Source organism: Pararge aegeria, chromosome 27 (genome assembly GCF_905163445.1).
Source record: "Pararge aegeria chromosome 27, ilParAegt1.1, whole genome shotgun sequence".
Lineage (NCBI taxonomy): Eukaryota > Metazoa > Arthropoda > Insecta > Lepidoptera > Nymphalidae > Pararge > Pararge aegeria.
Window position 1 is genome coordinate 7,814,389 of NC_053206.1, and position 22,396 is coordinate 7,836,784.

Consider the following 22,396-nt stretch of genomic DNA (forward strand, 5'->3'; position numbering starts at 1 on the left):
AGCTATCGTAGTTGAACAAGGTTACAAGTTACTTTGGTTCAAAAGTTAAAATCTCGAAATTTCCTTTGGTGTATACTTATAACATACATTTTGTTCCCAGAAGCCTTGGAAAAGAAAGCCAAAAGGGAATACAGAAGGCGAGCCACGGGTGGTGAGTAATATCCAAAACGTTCAACTTCTAATAACCTCTGTAAACTTATGACATCCTGGTAACTTTTATTTTCAGTATAACTTTGACAGTTAGCGTTTTAGTTATTTCAAAACTAGCGGATGCTTCATCGATTTCTTCGGCGTACGATTTTTATAACTGAAATTTTTTCATACCTTTTTTCATCCCTTATTCATATACCTTATACCGTTACATACATACCCTTAGATATTTGCGTCTGTGACTTTGTGCGCATACAATTTAATTTTTCATGCATTGTTTCATCCCCTAAATAGTGATCCCCTAATAAAACAGGGTATATTAAATACCCTGTTTTATTACAACAGGGTATATTAAATACCCTGTTTTATTACAACAGGGTATATTAAATACCCTGTTTTATTACCCTATATCTGAATGGGTGGCTTTTTCGCTAAAGTTACGTAATTTGTGGTTGAATTTTCAATCACAAAACCTAACTGAGGAATTGTTATTTGTCAAAAACTGTCATAATGTAAAATTTATGATTCAGATAACGTTTATTTGGCAATTTGAAGCCTTGAATTACAACCCACCAATATAACAGACAAATATAGATAAAAAATACTGTGTTAGTGTTGTTACTGTGCTAGCTCGAATAGACATAACAGCTCTATAACGGCCAATTTCGCCTCACGCCACGCTACCCGTGTTGAGTAAACACCACATCGCTGCTTGAATTGAGTATAACTTCTTTCCTCATTTCCGTAAACTGTCTTGTGTTACACTGAAAAGAAAAGTTGCATCGATTTATATACCCACTTCCTAACACCAACGTATCTTGGTCTTTCACTAACACTAACTCACATGCTGTTCAGAGTTCAAGCTGTATATAATCACGCTTTTAAACTTTAAATGGAGCAGAACACTCTTGCTGTGGGAGGGAAAAGTTAATTGTTACAAATGAAAAAAAAGAATTAAATCAAGAGTGACATAATATTATTGAAAACTTATAATTGGATATAAACAGAGATTGTTCTACACAAAAATAATTATTTTCCTATATAGAAATGCCTTAAGAATAACTTATAATTCGTGTATAGAAAAGAAAACCCTAGCGCCAAAAGTGTTCAAGGTACTGAAATAACTCTCCTTCTAACAAACAATATTAAAAGTAGTAGAGCTATTTGTGACAGAACTTGTCCGGGGAAGTACTAACGCTATGCTAATATCTGCCGGCATAGTTGTTTTTTTTTTAATTCCACTACAAGTTAGCCCTTGACTGCAATCTCACCTAGTGAGGTGATGGTGCAGTCTAAGATGGTACCGGGCTAACCGGTAATAGAGTATGGTAGTCGTTTCTACGCGACACCGTACCGGGACACTAAATCGGTGGGGTGGTAACTAGCCACGGCCAAAGCGTAGAAAGAAATTATAAATTCCCAAATTCACGCTGCTGGCTATCAAACCCGGTACTTAAATTTATAGTGGTCGTCAAAAAATGTTTAGGTGTGAAGGGCGTGGTTGCCGGTGTAGTTACAGGCGTATGTGGCTTAACACCTACGTCTCGGGTTGGTGGAAACATGCGGCATGTTGCGGGACGTGCTCCTTGCATGCCCTGCGAAGTGTTGCTCTGTTTATAGACGATGGTTTTCCTGCTGGGTCCATCACTTATTACTTCAAGCTAACAAAAAGTCTGTGTACTTATGTACACGCGTTAGAAGTTATACTTCTGTGGCGTAACAACAATATTCTATGTTTGCAGAAAAAACAACATTAACAATAGAAAAAAGGTGTTTAATCCATTGAAAGGAATCCTCATTGTCAGACCACCAAGTTTCACTCAACATTACGATGTTTGATTTTTGTACAATTGAATCGATTAAATCACCGGAATGAGCCCGCAGACTTTGATAATCGAAAGTGTATAAAACCAAACCTTATAGCTAACTTCAGGGTGTCGCTTTTTTGTGACGGAATGCGCTCGAATCGTAAAGATTTACTTTCATAATTTTTCCCCAACGCGCCAAAAGAAGTATAACTTCGAAAATACGTGAACCCTTTGTTTGCCTTTATAAAAAGCATTCCTAGAATGCGAGCTATCTTTACGCCGAATTTGCCAAGATCATCAAATATGATTGAATAGATATAACCCTGGCGAAACCGTAGGGCGACTACGGGGTTGCGGATTGGGAGGGGGGAGTGAATTTGTATGAAGCTACGCTTAGGGCACGCACAAAGGGGATTTCTTTCTATACTAGGTTGTTCTCGTGGCAAAACCATAGATATTTTTTTTTGGATATAGACCAATAGTCGAGCTAATTTTGTTTTAATACGATTGATTAATATTTAAAGCATGGAAAAAAATAAAAAGGTTTTTTTCTACAAAATTTATTTTCCGAATAGCGAAAATCGTGAAAATGTCAAGCGTGAAAGCGCCGAACACAGCGTCGTCGACGTCGTCGTCGCGGGTCGTAAAACTAAATACGGCGAATAAAATGGTCACATTGAGGAATATACCCCAGAAGATTGGTACCGTGCGCAAAGCGGGGGATAAAAATATCATAATGCGGCGAAACGCGAAATTTTTTAAACGTAAAGGTAAAAGAAAAATAGTAGTTAGAACGCATGGACATAGAAAAAAAAATACATTTCTTCCTCCAAGAATTTGTCTTACGAACTAATTCGAATTTCGAACGGTCTTTAAAATACGTAGTGCAGTAAAAGTAGGTTGAGTAAAAAAAATAAAGTTATTGATGCATGCCTGTTGTTTTTTTTAAATTAAGAACGTAGCTTAGTGAATGCAAGTTATTTTTTTTAAGTTTAATATAAATTCCAAAAAGATTAATTTTTTCTTAAAAAATTATGTGATAAGTCCGATCAGAAAGTGAAACCGTGCCTTTATCTGTAGTAAAGTAAAAGTAGTTTGAATAAAAAAAAATATTGGTGTGCATGGGACAAAGATATTTGTTACTTGCCAAAAGTGGGGTTTGAGCTCTACGATTTACAATAAACTAAATTTCAATAAGTAGTTTTCTTAATGGTGCATGGGTACACTTCCATTTAATTTTTGTAGTGAAACTACTTTATCGGCGTTGGAAAAAAAATTAATGTCACATTTTTCGGTAACGCGTCACATTTATGCGTTACGCGCCATCTTTTTCAACATACCAAAACGTGGGTGTGAATATGGTATTTATTTTTTGTATTCATGTCAATGATAATAAAAGCCTTTTGTTAAAATTTATCTTATTTAACTTTATCTAACCAATTTCTGTAAAGTTGCATATAGTTCTGCATGTAAATGATTACAAATAAGGTCATAATTCAGTGTTTCACTTATTACGTGTGTACACTAGTACACACACACATTTTTTTTATATAAAACAAATAATATTCATTTTATGTTAAACTAGCCGATACCCACGACTTCGTTTGCGTGGATTAATGTGTTTATTCCCGCGGGAACTATCTTATTTCCCGGGATAAAAGGGAGCCTATTTTCTTTTCCATGACAACGCTACGTGTATGCCGAATTTCATCCAAATCAGTTCAGCCGTTTTTGCGTGGTAGAGTGAAAAACATCCACACTTTCACATTTATAATATTAGTAGGATAATTTCGTTACTATACAAGTTGAAACATATATTTTATTTACGTAAGTATATAACTTAAAATTAAGTAAAAGCTTGAGTCCTGGTCACATTTTCTGCCGAACGTGGGGAATCCCCGTCATTTCAACAAAATATAAATAAAAAGAGTTTTGATATAATTTTTTTTTTGTCTATAATATTTTGTAGTACCTTTCGTCCGCTATGCTGCATGCATGGAGTTAAAAATATTTGTTTTTTTTAACAATGATATAGTTGCATTATTTTAATAGTGACACCACCGAGAAGTGTTCGCTATATTTTGTTATTTGCACTTAAAATTTACTGTCTCATATGCATTTAATTTTTACTGAAAAGAATCGTATATTATCACTTGCTCTAAGGAGTAAGTGATACCACTATTTAACACTAAAATCCTTATTTTAATAGTGGCACCACCGAAAAGTGTTCGTTATATTTTTAAACAAGAGAACAGTATATTATCACATGCTCTAAAGAGTAAGTGATACAACTATTTATCACTAAATTCCTGAAATACGTTGGAGTCGCTACGTATCAATAGTACGAAATATTTTTCGTGTTGTGTCACCAATTTTAGCAAAGCAGCTATACATTTGTTTTCTTGGTAAAGGTATTTGTAAAAAAAAATGTTGCTTTGCTTGCGTGCAAATAACTCGAATGTTTTCTATATATAATAACTTTAGCACTTGTTTAAATAAAATGTATTTTGTAAACATCGATTACTTTAAAGATTACTAGAAAGCTCTCCGTCTTTAGTTCTTTACGTTAAAACTAATAACTTTTGCTCTAAGACTTTTTTTAACTCGATAGTTTGTGAAATCGTCATCATCAAATCAACCGATGGACGTCCACTGCTGGACATAGGTCTTTTGTAGGGAGTTCCACAATACACGGTTCTGGGCCGCTTGCCTCCAGCGGCTCCCAGCTACTCGCCTGATGTCGTCTATCCACCTGGTTAGGGGGCGACCAACGCTGCGTTTACCGGTGCGGGGTTGCCATTCCAACACCTTGGAACCCCAACGTCCATCGGTTCTCCGAACTATGTTCCCCGCCCATTGCCACTTCAGCTTCGCGACTCGTAGAGCTATGTCGGTAACTTTAGTTCATCATTTCTGATTGGATCACGTAGAGATACTCCAAGCTTAGCTCTTACCATCGCTCGCTGAGTGACTCTGAGCCTGCAAAATTAAAATCAAGTGACTTCTTATGAGGTACGCCTCGCGTAGAGTAGGTACTATGCGCGTGTAGGCCTTTTGACTTCAATAGGGTTGTCACAAGTCAACACTAAGAATGTTTTGAATTCGTTTGTATTGAAAAATAAATATGATTCTTATGATTTAATATTCCTTATCAAATATACTTATGCATCCTTCAATATTATTTCGTAATTTTATTACACGTTGTATATATTTTATTTATATATCTATTTATCTATGTGACTATAGATTCCGCCGCGTCATCGTCAGCCGGGGAGTCCACGCCGCGTGTCAAACGTAAATACACCAAGCGGACGCCTAACGCTAAGAAGGATTCCGTAAGTACTATTCATTCTATATTCTAGATTGTTCCAGGTGTAAGGCTGCGAGTTTATTGCACCCGGTATACGGTCACTTCATTGTACTAAGCTCGGACACGATCGTGCATTGAGTACTGCTCCTATTTATAAGATAACTCTTCTAGACGATTCTTTTATTTTTATTTGTTTATTTATTTGATTACTAGCTTCTGCCCGCGACTTTGTCTGCGTCGACTTCAGAATGGGGTCTGAAGCTTCGGTCGGTGACAATTTTTAATCCTACCGCGGGAACTATTTGAGAGATCGGTATAGAAAGTATATGTCCTTTTCCATAGCATAGGTGACATGAATCCAAATTTAAAAGCTGTCGGCTCGCGGCTTAGCTCGTAAACAATTTTTAATTTTCCCTCGGGAACTTCATAAGGAATCGGGATAAAAGGTAGCCCATGTTCCTTTCCATGCCAATGGCCAAATTTCATCCAAATCCGTTCAGCCGTTTTTGCGTGATTGAGTAACAAACATCCACACTTTCACGTTTATAATATTAAGTAGGATTATATTTATATTATGCATTTATAGTAGAATATTTGTATGTTTATATGTTTGTACATATGTATGGAATGTATCCCTATCCCTGCTAATATTATAAATGTCAATGTAAGTTTGTTTGTTACGCTTTCACGCAAAAACTACTTAACCGATCCTCATGAAACTTTGTACACATATTCTTTGAAGTGTTAGAAGTAATAAAGGATACTTTTTATCCCGACATTAAGCTCCGTTCCTTTGGGAGAGGGGATGAGTGTTTGACGATTTTACACCATAACTTCGACAAATTATAACCGATTTAAATAATTATTTTTGTACTATAGAGGTTATAATATCTGCTTAATTTTCCCCAAATTTCGTGTATATGAGATAATATAGCAGCAAACCCCTCATTTAAGGCTTAGCGATACTGTTAAAAATGTGTGCGTAAATTTTTTTAGAACTACAACTAAATTGAATGCCACATCAAATAACAAAATCAAACGCAGACGAAATCGCGGGCAACAGTTAGTAGTTAATAAAATTATTTCGGATGTCATAGGTTCTTAGTTTAGTTTCTGTGCCAGTCTCGATGAACAGACAGCCAATAGTCTGAAATAGGACTCGGCCTCACAGACGATCGTAAATATTCTATTGTAAGAGTTCCCAATCCTTTCCCAAAAGGATCCCACACCAGCTCTAACAATACAATAAAAAAGTCAGGCACTCCCGATTCGGCGAACATTGTCGGAGCGCTGCAATACCGCGGTAGGCCCATTTGATGGGAAGGAGAAATAGAGAATAATATTATTATTATGTTATTTATCTCTCCAGGTGGCTAATCCGGAACGCGTCAAGGGCAAACGTGGAAGACCGAGGAAGAATGTGGATCCGAGGCAGCCTCAGCAAGCGAGTGAGTCATACAACTATTTAATACTGTTGACAGCGGGTTACATAACACATAACATATATACAAATTTTGTTTTATTTTGCACAGATAAAAAGTGTACCTGTTCTCCGTGTAAATTCAAAATTCATTTATTTCAAGTAGGCCTAATACAAGCACTTTTGAAACGTCAAGTCTGTCTGTGCGTAGTGACTCTACCACCGGTTCGGAAGGCAGATTCTACCGAGAAGGAGCCGGCAAGAAACTCAGCAGTTGCTCTTTTCTGTTGGATTCGTCTGTTTGGATATTATTATATGTATTTGACAGCCAAGTGGCGAAATGGGCAGCGACCCTGCTCTCTGAGTCCAAGGCCGTGGGTTCGATTCCCACTAATGGAACATGTTTGTGTAATGACCATGCCTGTTTTCAGTGTCTGGGTATTTATCTGTATACTATAAGTATTTACGTGTTTTATGAAAATTAAGCTTAATTTGCTATAGTCCGCGAAAAGCAGGAGAATCTGTGTGGTGCAATTTATAATTTCTTCAATCCTTATACTCCACACCAAACAGATGTACCTTCGGCAACGTACACTCTACGAAGTACAGAATTACAGATATTGATTTTATAGTAAATAATTGTTAAGCACCGGAACACTAAATCGCTTAGCGGCACGTCTTTGTCTGTAGGGTGGTAACCAGCCACGGCCAAAGCCTCCCACCAGACCAGACCAGCGAAATTTCAGCAATAATAAAATCCCAATCCAAATCGCACCCGGACCTCGTAATTAAATTCACAGCTCTCACCGTTGCGCCGGTGAGGTCGTCACCCAGTTTATTCAAACTTGAGAATTGTCTGAATGCCCTAATCTCTCCTGCAGAGGCTAGCACGGACAGGAGACAAAAATTATATCCCCCGACTATATCCCGTTATGGGGAAGAGGGTGGAATAGTCCTTACAGAGAACTGATAACCCGTCTGGCAATGACAGGCGTCCCCTCTACAAATAATATAAATAATAAATAATAATAAATAAATAAATATACTATGACAATACACACATCGCCATCTAGCCCCAAAGTAAGCGTAGCTTGTGTTATGGGTACTAAGATGACTGATGAATATTTTTATGAATAACATACATAAATACTTTAGAATATATATATAAACACCCGGACACTGAAAAACATTCATGCTCATCACACAAACATTATCCAGTTGTGGGAATCGAACCCACGGCCTTGGACTCAGAGAGCAGGGTCGCTGCCCATTTCGCCACTTGGCTGTCAAATATATATAATAATATCCAAACAGACGAATCCAACAGAAAAGAGCAACTGCTGAGTTTCTTGCCGGCTCCTTCTCGGTAGAATCTGCCTTCCGAACCGGTGGTAGAGTCACTACACACAGACAGACTTGACGTTTCAAAAGTGCTTATATTAGGCCTACTTGAAATAAATGATTTTTGAATTTACACGGAGAACAGGTACACTTTTTATCTGTGCAAAATAAAACAAAATTTGTATATATGTTATGTGTTATGTTTAAGTACTTTTGATTCTGTTTTGTTATTCTTTACGACAATAAAGCATTTATTCATTTTCATTTTCATTTTCATTTTCATTTTCAATTTTGAATTTTGAATTTTGAATCCCCTGACAAGGGATATTATTAACGTGTCCACCTGCTATACATGGAATAGGAGAAGTTTACCTCCATTTATTAATACACATATATTACTTGGATATTATTTCCACTTGTGCGCCAGTACTCTGGGAGTTGATAAAGCTGTGGGAGGAGATACATTTGTATCCTTTCCACTTTATTATAGATATGAAATCAACTTGTTTTAATCGTCGTTTTCCACTCGGCAATGAGTGGAAAATAACGCCCACTAATGGGCTTAGTTGAAGCGATAGTATTCTGCGACAACTGACGCGTCTATCCTTGTCATTAGAGCTTCTTTTCCAGAGATCCGTGTGCGGAGCAACCTGATGCCGCTGAATGCGGAACCCATCCCCGTGGACAGCGACGAAGAGCCCGACCTCGGTGAGCAAGCCTTTAAAACCTCTCTCCCTCCCTCTCCCTCTCTCGCACTCAATGGCGTGCACTTCATACATGCACAAAAGCACTGCATACCCAAATTATTTTATATAGTTCGTATTGTAGGGGATTTTTTCAATTTTATTGCCATGCACCTGCTTTATGCATACCCTGGTCAAAAAACCTGTGCACGCCACTGATCGCACTCTCTCTCTCTATCTCTCTCTCTTTGTGCGAACTTCTCGCGGTCTTGCGCCAAGCGAAGCAATGTTTCCACGCTTACGATATTGGTCCATTCACGGATGTTGCGGAACTATGACTTCTTCGTCCTTCCAACACTTCGTTTTAATTGGTTAGTTTTTACCTACCCTCGGAGGAATTATCAATTTTATAAATTCAAAATGCATATTTAAATTTACGGAACCGATAGTATTCGAACCTGCGTCTCTCTGGCGATCGCGGCCTGAGTAGGGATGTGAAAAAATAATCGATTATGGAAAAAATAGATTTAATCCCAATCGATAAAAGATTTTAATACTTGATTTTATTTTCTACGAATAATCAGTTAAAAATCGTTTTTATAATTATTCAATTCAATTATTACAGATTTTTCATCTTAGCGCCTTACCAACTAAGCTACGGCTCTCCTACCGCAGATGCCGCTAATCTATAATTATACCAGCGGACCCCAGCGCCATCTGTCGGGCTGATTTGTGAATCTAAAACATCCAGCCACCCAAACGCATACCAAAAAATTCATTCAAATCGGTCCAGCCCTTTAGGAGGAGTTCAGTGACATACACACGCACACAAGAAATATATATATATACAATAATAATTAATATTATTATGAGAATTGTTATCATATCGTCTGTTTATTTGCCCAAAGGATCACCGAGCCAGGCGTCCGACTCGCTCAGTTTGGACGAGAATTTACGCGCCCTCCGACACATACACGAAAAGTACGCTAACATAGATAAGGTAACAAACAAATTCATTTATTCGCTTAAAACATAAACCAATATTTAAGTCCCTTGCGAAGATACTCATACGATGTCGCGAAAATTTTCTAGTATTCTCAAAGGGGAATAACTTTGTGATACATGATTTGATCGAAACTTTAACCGTTTACGCAGCGGAAGCTCTCAAAAAAAAAAAAACTAGAAATACAACGTGTGTCAGAATAACGAAAAAATATTGACATAAGTATAATTCATAAGAATCAACCTGTAAAAATATTAAATCAAAAGAAGCATATATATTTTTCCATACAAACTAATTTTTGATTCGGAGTGTTTACTTATGACAACCCTATTGAAGATAAAGAACAGCCACGCGCATAGTACCTACGCTACCTAATAAAGTGGCAAGAGTCACATGATTTAAATTTTGAATGTCTATCTGATTTCTTACAGTAAAACCTATGGAAGTGGTTTACTCAAAAACTATTCGCGTTTCGGTTTCACGGTAATGTCTCAGAGACAGTACATAATGTACCTCTAAAGCCTGTCAAATATTATTTCGATTTTCATTTCCACGTTGTATATATACTAGCGTACCCAGCCCGCTTCGCCGGGCTAGATTTTGCTTTATTTTATTTAAACAATAAACTTACATAATTAAATTTTTAATTTGTCTCATAATATATTAAATCATTTATTTCTCTCCGTATTTATTCTCTTCTATTCTCTTCTCGAGCGGGTGAAGATCATTATCTACACCCATGTACATCCAACAATAGAATAGCATCGTAGTAAATAAAAGCTGTATTTGAAAGTTTGACAGTTCAAAAATAGGAGTGCTCCGATCGTCACCAAACTTTACAGTATTACTCGCCAGATCAATCCGGAGATTCCCTGAAAGTTTCATTGTAATCGGTCCAACCGTTTCGGAGCCTATACGGAACATACCCACACACTTTCTTATATACAGTCAAACCTGGGTAAGTGAGAAAACTCTATAAGTGAGAGTAATAATAGCGAGGACCCGTCATTTTAAGCTCCCAAAACCTCTACTAGCGAGAAACAGAAACCTTTGTAAGAGAGAGTCGTTTTTCCCTCACGGACCTCCGTAAGTGAGACTGCTACTTATCTATACCTCTATAAGCGACAGTCGAGCAAGTAATATTCGACAAAATTTATGAGTTAGAGAAAAACATTCAAAATACAAAAACAGAAACCCAAACGAAATTCACGGATTTTTTTAAATGTAAATAAGTTCTAAATAAAATAAAATTACATAGTGCATGAATATGTCTTGTTATTGCTGCGTACCTCTATAAGAGAGAAACGCTTCCCATGTACCTGCATTAGCGAGAAACTCGGGTTAGTGAGAAACCTCAATAAGCGAGAATGAGATTGTGCTCCCTTGAACTCTCGCTTATCCAGGTTTGACTGTATATATATATACATATACTGTTTATGGACATGTTAACCGTCTACTATTGTATGTTTCTAGGATGACCTGTACGGAGCGCACCTGCTCGCGGCGCAGTTCAAGAAACCCCCGATGGATCAAGTGCAGAGACTGAATAGAGATGAGAGTGATGAAGTGCTGTCCATCAGGAGTTCAGAGGGTGAGCAAACTCGTCAACTCATTATCCCGTCAACCCGCCAACCCGTCAACCCGTCAACCCATCAACCCGTTAACTCATCATTCCATCTACCCGTCTACTGGTGAACACATCAACCCGTCAACCCGCCAACCCATCAACCCGCCAATCTATCGACCCGCCAACGCATCGACCCATCAACCCGTCAACCCATCAACCCGTCTACTGGTGAACACATAATCCCATCAATCCGTCAAGCCATCAACCCGTCAATCCGCCAACCCATTAACCCGCCAAACCATCAACCCACCAACCCATCAACCCGCCAACCCATCAACCCGCCAATCTATCGACCCGCCAACGCATCGACCCATCAACCCGTCAACCCATCAACCCGTCTACTGGTGAACACATAAACCCATCAATCCGTCAAGCCATCAACCCGTCAATCCGCCAACCCATTAACCCACCAACCCGTCAACCCACCAACCCATCAACCCAACAACCCATCAACCCGCCAACCCATCAACCCGCCAATCTATCGACCCGCCGACCCAGCAACCCGTCAACCCATTAACCCGTTAACTCATCATTCCATCAACCCGTCTACTGGTGGACACATCAACCCATCAACCCGTCAACCCGTCAACCCGTCAATGCAAAGTGCAATTTACTAGACTACATACAATAAGTAATTCATTTAAAGGAAACGATTTTCAATTTAACAATAAACTACAAGTCGATATCTTGGAGATGTCTCTTAAAAAGTTCAAAGTTTGTATTAAAAGTAAGCTTATAGAAAAGTCCTATTATAGTATAAAGGACTCCGTAATCGATAAAAAAGCTTGGGTGTAAATTATTGCTCTAACCAGGTTGCTCTTCTAATAATTTTAAATGACAATGTGAGATGGTGATAACAAATAGAACACCCGGCTCAGTTTGTTGTGGGCTTCTTCATAGACCAGGACGCGTTTAGAACCCTCGTAGCTTCTAAACTTTACGAATGCAGTTATCGCCATCAATATTCACTGTTTTGTACACATTTTGTATCTTATGAACGCATCGAGAGTACCCGCTCGGAAGCATGTCTTTCCATTGTTACGGTATAATTACAATACAAGAAAAAACATACAACAGCAAAATAGTGATTCTATCCTCTTTGCTACAACTACAATGTAGACAAGTTTTACCGCGTTATAGTATTGGTATACTCTCTGGACACGATGCAATTCTCATTGAAGAAAAAATGCATGGCAACTGTTGTTCCATTCGAAAGCAACACAAATTTATTTCTTGACCTACCAATGCATACATTTAAAAAATGTGTAAAAACACAGGTTAGGTAGAATCTGCTTTCCGAACCGGTGGTATAAAGTAGGCCTACTTGAAATAGATAAATTTGAATTTGAATAAATTAGTTGATAGAATTAGTTGATCAGTTGATATAGTTATTTATTTTATTAATTCTTATATGTGTATGTTATATAGTATATATATATTTTTAATTTTTTTAATTCAGTTTCATTGTTTGCACTGTCCCTCTTGTTTTCCATTATTACTTTCACCAAGGGTTGTCTGTAAGAGATTGCTGAAATAAGGCCGCCTTTGCACACAACTGTATTTAACTTTTTTTTTTATTTTTTTTTTTTAATTGTTTTTAATTTTACTTATTTTTTTTGTTTTCTTGTGTGTTTCTTGTATTGTTTCTAAGTTTGTGCAATAAAGTATTCTAAATAAAATAAAAAATAAAATAAATAGTTAGATTTCAAAAATAAATTAGTTGATGTTTAAAATTGTTATTTGTAGGTGGCGCATCAGTGAAAGAGTTGGATGCGCATGTAGAAAAGTTGGAAGACAGTTCCAATTCCGATTCCGGCAGCAGCAGTTCCGGATCCGGTAAGTTATAAACTACTTCGAACACGGATGAACTTAAAATGAAAACTATTATAAATACTTAAAAAAAAAAAAACTACACACTAAAGACTACACACAACGACACTAAAGGGATTATGCATTTTATGGCGTTATAAAGAGTTGTCGTTAACGGAGAGAAGAAAAATCATAATTAGAAAAAGAAAAAGTTTATTTCAGACAAGTGTTAGTAAATAAATAAATAAATAAATATACTACGACAATACACACATCGCCATCTAGCCCCAAAGTAAGCGTAGCTTGTGTTATGGGTACTGAGATAGCTGATGAATATTTTTATATGAATATAATACACATAAATACTTATAATATACAGATAAACACCCAGACACTGAAAAACATTCATGTTCATCACACAAACACTCTCCAGTTGTGGGAATCATTTGCATGAATCGTGGTATGTACCCGTTGTAACTATATTTAAGAACTGTTGATTAACAGCGAAAATCTTAGCAAAAAGAATCAACAACACCTCTTTTTTCGGTATTTCACGAACTGTGTCGTGAAATACAAAAGAAAACGAAAGCGGGTAGTCAGATTCTGTTCAGTAGTCAGAGTCAGATCCAACTTGACATCTCGTACCCACGCAGTCCCGTCGTGACCGCGATCCATGCAATTGGGTCGAAATATCGACAAATCCAAAAATATTTTTAATTTTAATATTTTTGGATTTGTGTACTTAAGAAATGTTTCGTTTGATATAATATTTATACAGGGTGTTTCCTTACCGTATGCATCGTTCAACCTTATTTCGCTATTCGCTAACACGCTGTATGTTTCGGCGCTCCCGCAGGCAGTTCCTCGTCGTCGTCTTCCTCGTCGTCATCAGGCAGTTCGAGCTCGTCGGACAGCTCGGACAGCGACTCCGACGATGACGCCAACCAGAAGAACCCCGACCCGCCCACCATCGCCAACCCCGAGGAGGACAGGTGAGCTGACACTCCGCCTGGCATCGTCACCCACCTCACAATATCTGACCCCCTTTTAGTAGTCAACATCATCATATCAACCCATTACCGGCCCATTACAGAGCACGGGGCACGTGCCCACAAAAAACACTATAAAAATTACAAAAAAAAAAAAAAAACAAAAGTACCCCTCTAACATGCTCTGTCCGCCGGCCGGCAGCCCGTCGTTCAATATATTATGATAATTAAGCTTAATTTGCTATACTCCACGAAAAGCAGGAGAATCTGTATTTATAATTGACATCTTGGAGATGTCTCTTAAAAAGTTCAAAGTTTGTATTAAACGTAAGCTTATAGAAAAGTCCTATTATAGTATAAAGGACTACGCAATCGATAAAAAAGCTTGGGCGTGAATTATTGCTCTAACCAGGTTGCTCTTCTAATAATTATAAATGACATTTTGTAAGATGGTGATAACAAAAAAAAAAACACACGGCTAAGTTTGTTGTGGGCTTCTTCTTAGACCAGGACGCGTTTGGAACCCTCGTAGCTTTAGTTTTAAGTTTACGAATGTGGTTATCGCCATCATCTCACTGCCGTGTAATTCTTATGTACGCATCAAAAGTGTCACCTATAGGCCTACTTGAATGAAGATATTTTTGACTTTGACTTAACTTCTTCAATCCGTATACTCCACACCAAACAGATCCTCGGCAATGTACCCTCTACGCACGTTTCGCTCCGAAACCGGAGCATCCTCAGGAGATGTTTACTTGTCAATGAATAATTGTTAAGACATTAAACAATTATGAAGTTCTGTTTGGTGCGGAGTATAAGGATTGAAGAAATTATAAATTACACCTAACAAATGCTCCTTCTTTTCGGGGAGTATAGCAAATTAAGCTTAACTTTCATAATATATCATGCATTTCCGCAAAGTAACGCCTGCTTCTATCCAATAATAATAAATTAAGAAAAACCACTTACCTCATAGATATTGCAGTTCCTAATACCCATAAAATACAGAAAACAGTAAGTGAAAAAATTAGCAAATACACTAAGAAATTACGAGAATCTGGAAACAAGACAAGTGTATGTGGTTCCTATCGTTATCTCTACCGCAGTGGTTATTTCCAATAATCTTCTACATAGCTTAAAAATAATAGGTCTGGAAGAATCTCTGTACATTGGTTTGCAATAAGCTGCCATTTTAAATACATGTAGAATAGTAAGAAAGTTTTTGCATGCTGACGAAAGCATAGGTTTAACATAAAAATACAATATAAAAACACACCACACGCTGCATTTACTTTGCTAAGGCCCGTAAATGCAGTTAAATCCAGCCAAGAGCTGAGGCGACACTTCGAAAATAATAATAATAAAATTATTTATTTCAGGCTTCACCCATAAAAATTTGACATAGTACATCAGTTACGAAATTAAATTAAAAGCAATTAAAATGAAAACATGTCAAACATTTCTTAATTAACAGCACGTCGTTCGGCGCGTGGTCGTACGGGCCGCAGTCGGGCGACTCGGACTCGGACCCCGAGCGCGCGGCGCCCGCACCTGCGCCCGCGCAGGACGAGCTCAGCGAGTCGGAGAACGAGTCCGCCGACAAGAGCTTCCAGTGCCACGTGTGCCGCAAGTGGTACTCCACCAGGGTCACGCTCAAGTGAGTACCGCCAATTACGATTCATCTAAATACGAACAGCTAGAAGACACCAACGCCATTTCGCCAATCTTTGTTTATTTTTTTAACATTGAAAAGCTAAAAAAATCCCATTCGCCATGGATGACGCCATGACGCCATGCAATTTGCCGTGGCTGCCAACTTTTTTTAATTTTTTTAACATTGAAAAGCTAAAAAAAATATAAAACGCAATTCGCCATTTTGCGGTGGCGGCCATCTTTTTTTTTTATTAAACATTGAAATACTAAAAAAAAAAAAAACAACGCAATTCGACCCATGGATGACGCCATGACGCCATGCAATTTGCGGTGGCTGCCATCTTTTTTTTTATTTTTTGATATCGAACAGATAAAAAAATATATATATCGCAACTCACAATGGCTGACGCCATGACGCCATGCAATTTGCGGTGGCTGCCATCTTTTTTTTTTATTCTTTATTCGGGACTTTTCTTTATATAAAACATAAGCTTACAGAAAAATCCTATTATTATATTAAGGATGAAGAATGTATGATCAAAAAGCTTGGGTATGAATGTACTCTAACTTCATAGCAAACTAAACATAGCAAGTAAACTTAAAACTAAACATAGCAAGTAAACTTAAAACTAAAGCTACGAGGGTTCCAAACGCGGCCTGCTCTAAGAAGTGCCCACAACAAACTTAGCCGGGTTTTTTTTTATTATTTATTTTTATTGGTCAACTTAAGACTAAAACAATTAACGAAAACTCGGTCACTCTCCTCATCTCAAACCACACAGAGTTTATGTGACAAGGTATAGATTAATGAACTTAATTACAATTTATATTTTTATTTAAGTTTGACGGCCGATGTGCGCAGTGGGCAGCGACACTGCTTTCTGAGCCCAAGGCCGTGGGTTCGATTCCCACAACTGGATAATATTTGTGTGATGAACATCAATGCTTTCAGTGTCTGGGTGTTTATCTATATATTATAAGTATTTATGTATATTATTCATAAAAACTATTCATCAGTTATCTTAGTACCCATAACACAAGCTACGCTTACTTTGGGGCTAGATGGCGATGTGTGTATTGTCGTATTATATTTATTTATTATTTCCTAGCTGTTTCCCGCGACTTTGTCTGCGTTTGATTTTGTTTTTTTATGTGGCATTAAATTTAGTTATAGATCTAAAAAAAATTAAAGTATTCAGTATAGCAAAGCCTTAAATAAGGGGTTTTCTGCTGTCTGCTGAGGAGTTCTCTCTCTATCTCCAACCACAGTTTGGGCAAAATTAAATACATATTATAACCTCTATAGTACAAAAATAATTATTTAAATCGGAGTTAAGGTGTAAAACCGTTAAAAACTCATCCCCTCTCCCATAGGAACCGAGCTTAATGTCGGGATAAAAAGTATCCCATATTACTTCTAACACTTCAAAGAATATGTGTACAACATGAGGATCGGTTAAGTAGTTTTTGCGTGAAAGTGTAACAAACAAACTTACATTGACATTTATAATATTAGTAGGGATTATTTTATTCACAACCCTACCAGTAGTCAGTAAACAACATAGCAAGTTTATGATTATTGTTTATCAGGTGAAGCTGTTGGTGTTATAAATAAATACAAAAGAACATATAAAAGAAAAAGAAAGTATAAACTTATTTACAAAATCCTTACGACATTACTTGCTGGAGAAAGCTTATTATAAAATAAATGACTTCCTAAATGAGATTATTTAATATTGACAATAATAAGTCCGCCTCTCAATCTGGTTACAGCGCCCTCACAGGGTTCCATTTCAAATGTAAACATTAGATTGACATTCTTTTTGAAAAATATATTCATTATGTAATCTATGTCACATTGAATACGTATAATAGGCGCTTGTTTTCCGAGATGGGATTTGGAAAAAAAATTGTGGATTTGCAACTTCTGGTGTACCGGCGCGGGACAGTCAGGGATATATGATTGAGAAGGTTGTCACGTTTAATTTTTTTTTTTTGTAATATTTTATGTAAAAAAACACAGATCAAGAATATCCCGCCTGTTTCGAAGAGATTTCATTTTAAACACTGCTAATCGCTGATTTTATGGCTGTCTGTGTGAAAGGCCACTGACATAAAAAGTAGACCAGTTGCCGAGTAAAAGCGCGCTGAATACTTTCTTTTACTGTTGGTTGTCCATTATAAATAAATAAATGACGACGATTGTTCGCAGAATCCACCGGCGCTCGCACCTCAACAAGGGCGGGGGTAGCTCCAACTCGCGGTCCCGCTCCAGCGACCGCTACGAGTGCGATTGTTGCAACGAGACCTTCAACCGGCGGGAGAAGCTGTTCGAGCACAAGTACATAGTTATTTAATTAATTTATTGATGTAAAACTTCTTTGCGCGCGACTAGGGAGTGACTCGGATTCGATGGAGCCGGCTGCACGCACGAAAAAACATGACGTATGCGGCGTTACCTCGCTCTGAGGCGTTCCATTCAAGGCTTGAAGTGCAAGCGAGAGCGCGGAACGAGCGACAAAGAGGCACAGTCGGCCTCCGCGTTCGACATCTGTCTCTCTCCTACTTGAGTCAGCGATGCGTCCGCGTGGACAGCTTCTATACAATAATACATTTACATGTTTTCGGCAAGGATGAAGTGCAGTGAAAAGTGAATGTGGTGTCAATTGTTTATAGCAACGATAATATCTATCAAACAAATAAAATTAAAATTTTCTTTTGAAAAATGCAGCCATTCCTTCAGTATTTTCTTACGACGTCACGTTCAACTATCGTCAGTAAGCCGACTTTACAGACAACCAATTTTTTTCTGACGGAAGTAACGCTTGCGTCACGACGTCTGTGTAGTTTCCGCTATTTAAAAATAATAATTTGGATTGGTCGTAAGTATATGTGAATGAATGAATGAATGAATACACTTTTATTGTACACCACAGAGAAAATTCACAGAGATACAAATACAACAGCACAATAAGGTAGAACGTACAATTTGGCGGCCTTATCGCTAAATAGCGATCTCTTCCAGGCAACCAAAGGCATACAAGAAAATGCTATAAGAAATCAGTAGGTGGTACAACAAACATTAGTGAAATATTAGGATTGTATATGTGACATACTCCACGCTTTAATTCAATTAAATTCAATTCTTTTATTCGCATAAAACATTGTAGGTATACATCTTTAGTCATAATATATGACATGCAAATCTTAATTTAAACAAATTGATTTATATAATAACTAAAAAAAACATCGAAATAAACAAAATCAAAATAATTAAAATATGCTTCTTGCCTTATACGCCAGCTATGGCAAATATAATCAATTAGGATTATTTATTTCCAATATTTTCAAACGGATTAATTGTGAATTGCAGAGTGAATAAAATTTCAAGTTTAAAAAAAAAAAAAATTGCAGTGTTTTGAAAATCTCAATATACTTTTTTATTTACTAATTTGGTAATAAATAAATAATAAATAAATTTTCTGGCGATTGTGATATTCTATAATATTCAAAGATAAGGTTAAATTGACATGTGCTGATCTAACCTTCAATTTTCTACTCTCAATTATTCTATTTAACAAATGAAAATATTTATAAAATGTGAAAGTGATATTAATGTATTTTAAATAGAATATAAAATTAAATAGTGAATATTAAATGAACTTACACGCAAACACTTTTTTTTTATTTATATATCGTTGTTGTTATCAGGTACAGAAAACCGGTAATACCTAATTAATAACAAAAGGTAGATATAAATAATAGCAAGTTTGCTTCTAAGCGAATTAAACAAAAAGTAAAAATAAAATTAAAGTTTTAACAAAAACTAAGGTTAAGGCCAATAGGAGTATAGCACCAATGAACTGTACCACCAGTTCGCTGCGTGAACGGTTAACGTTTCGATCAAATCATGTATAAAGTTCTAAAAAAAAAGTCTGTGTCATCATATTTCTATCTTCTAAGGTCGACTTATACGCGGACGAAGTCGCGAGGGACCGCTAGTTTATAATAATAGCAGGATTTGTGACCTTAAAGCTAGTTTTCAGCTATTGTAATTGTTCCAGAGCGGAAGCCCATCGCGGCGCCATGACAGTGCGGTGCGAGGTATGCCGGAAGTGCTTTGAAGATGACGCGGAATTAGCTGCGCACGATCGCACCCACACCGCCGACGAGAGGGCTGGTGAGTTGCTAGTCTATAACAGTCCACTGGTGGATTATATGCCTCTCCCAGGGGGGTGATTGCAGTATCAGCACAGAGAACGCTGCTGCCGATCTGCGTTATAACTTTTTGTGCAAAACAAATGATTACTATGAAAATGAAGCTTAATTTGCTATGCTACGCGAAAAGCAGGAGAATCTGTGTGGTGTAATTAATTCCTTCAATTCTTATACTCAAATAAAAATGAATGCAAAAGTAAATGAAAATGAATAAAAATTCAAATTGAACACTAAAATTAGTTAGTGTAGTGTGTGTGTGTAGTTAGTCAATTTAGTTAAGGTTTTGTGCGCTAGCTTTTGAAATGTGTTCCATTATCAGAGTGCACTTTTTTCGCAAGGCCGCTGCTCCGAATGCGGCAACCCCCTGTAACCCTTTGTAACATGCATTCATTGTCTATTAATTTTTAAAAGTATGTAAATGATCACTATTATTTAGTTTTTATCTGTATTCTTTGGCTTGTGTATGCGTTTGTTTGAAATCAATAAATAATTAAAAAAAAAAAGAGTTAAGATTCCATGTCTCAACCGACCACAGAAGGTTTCAGGTCTGCTGTTGAGATATTTTTGCATAAGCAGCAATAACAGATTGTATCTGTTACATTTCTCTTATAGTAGGTATTAATACATATAATAATTTAGTTTTTTGTTTCCTAGTTACTTAAGGGATGATGGGGCTGGCATATCCGTGTTGGATAAAAGTCCCAAATAAAGATTAAAAAAAAAAAAAAAAAAATCTATGTACAACCAGTGAAATGTGTGCCATTATCAGTGTGCTCTTATTCCTATGGAGGGTATATGGGAGAAAAGTTGAAAAAGTGTCCAGTGTATGCGCTAAATAACAGTTCAAAAATCCTCCACAATGGCGCTGGTGGATGCACAGGGTATGGTATGAATGTAGCAATCGTAGATGAATTGAAGTATGCCGAGTTAAAAAATTTAATGTCATTATCGACTAAAGTAGTTAATTATTAAGAATTTCAACAACTTACGTTGTACAAAATATCGTGGTAAATATAACCTTACTTCCTTGTTTATTTTTCAAGCCTACTCTAACAATATTTATATTTGGCGCTTCTTTTAAGAGTTACCCTGATGCAAATGTGGCGCCATCCTAATTTAATACATTTTGACGACACTTTTTCATATACACAGATGACTCTCCTTACCTCTACCCTCCATACTTGTTCCGGCAGGCCGCTGCTCCGAGTGCGGCAGCTCGTTCGGGCGCTACGAGCAGCTGCGCCGGCACCGCGCCAGTGCGCACGCGTCGTCCGCGCCGTCGCGCCTGCCGCACGTGTGCGCGCAGTGCGGCAAGCGCTTCACGCACACGCACTCGCTCACGCGGCACATCCACAACCACGCCAAGCAGCTGTACCGCTGCGTCGTGTGCAAGGTGAGCGCGTGTGCGCGTTGCATGACTGTGGCAGGAGTGGCGTGCACTTCATACATGCGCAAATGCACTGCCTACCCAAATTATTTTATGCAACTCGTATCGGAGGGGAATTTTTCCATTTTATGCCTTGTTCATGCTTTGTGCATACCCTGTGCACGCCACTGGGTGATAGAGATTTTAAAATCGATTCACCGCCATTGGGTTTTTGCAATTCCAGACGTTGCCCGCGACCCGGTATTTTCAAATTTAGGGACAGCAATAATGAGATAGCAAGCGGTGATAGCCCACTTTCGGGGGGCCTAGTTCGAATTCCAGCACGCACCTCTAATTTTTCTAAGCTATGTGCGTTTTAAGTAATTAAAATATCACTCAATTTAACTATGGAGGAAAACATTGTGAAGAAAACTGCATATACATGCCAGAGCTCTCCGTGTACTCAAAAGGTGTGTAGAGTCCGCCAATCCGCAGGGGTAGGGGTTTAAATACAGATTAGCATACTCCCTAACTGGTTAGCCCGCTACCATCTTATACAGTATCATCACTTACCACCAGGTGAAATTGCAGTCAACGGCTAACTTGTAGTGGAATAAAAAAAGGGCAAGTTTCTTGCCGGCTCCTTTTAAACCGGCGGCAGATTTAGAACAAACAGAAAGACTTGCTGTTTTATTAAACTTTCTTCTCAAAAATCTCCTACCGAGTGTTGCGCAAGGAGCATATTTTCCTCCCCTTGTTTTTGTCATCGTCATAAATGATGTCGAAATGAAACAGCTGTTATTTTATACGCCTTATATATTGTGGTTTACGCGTTCAGTTAGTTTACTACTGAAGCCATTTTGAAATGTTATACTGAGTGTGTGTGGAGTGTTCTGGACCGAAATAAATAAAATAATATATTAAGGCACTATTGAGAAGGGAGAATTTTTGGTTCCCCCTTTGTTCATCATCTTCATTAGTGGTGTGTGTGTACAAACTACAGTGCAGTCATTTATACA

The 22,396-nt window shown here is 37.6% G+C and overlaps 1 protein-coding gene across 4 annotated transcripts in view; it reads left to right on the forward strand.

Moving 5' to 3' along the window:
* LOC120635763 (zinc finger protein 16-like) overlaps nucleotides 1–22,396 on the forward strand; it is a 36,697-nt gene that overhangs the window by 12,518 nt on the left and 1,783 nt on the right. The window contains exons 6-18 of one of the 4 annotated variants that reach the window (XM_039906905.1): nucleotides 101–151; nucleotides 2,534–2,728; nucleotides 5,205–5,293; nucleotides 6,638–6,716; nucleotides 8,660–8,737; nucleotides 9,621–9,712; nucleotides 11,189–11,306; nucleotides 13,089–13,178; nucleotides 14,008–14,143; nucleotides 15,615–15,797; nucleotides 18,006–18,134; nucleotides 19,858–19,973; nucleotides 21,205–21,404. In XM_039906905.1, the coding sequence (XP_039762839.1) occupies nucleotides 101–151; nucleotides 2,534–2,728; nucleotides 5,205–5,293; nucleotides 6,638–6,716; nucleotides 8,660–8,737; nucleotides 9,621–9,712; nucleotides 11,189–11,306; nucleotides 13,089–13,178; nucleotides 14,008–14,143; nucleotides 15,615–15,797; nucleotides 18,006–18,134; nucleotides 19,858–19,973; nucleotides 21,205–21,404 (1,556 nt within the window). The remainder of the gene's footprint in view (nucleotides 1–100; nucleotides 152–2,533; nucleotides 2,729–5,204; nucleotides 5,294–6,637; nucleotides 6,717–8,659; nucleotides 8,738–9,620; nucleotides 9,713–11,188; nucleotides 11,307–13,088; nucleotides 13,179–14,007; nucleotides 14,144–15,614; nucleotides 15,798–18,005; nucleotides 18,135–19,857; nucleotides 19,974–21,204; nucleotides 21,405–22,396) is intronic. The other 3 variants (XM_039906906.1, XM_039906907.1, XM_039906908.1) reach the window with 3 other exon arrangements.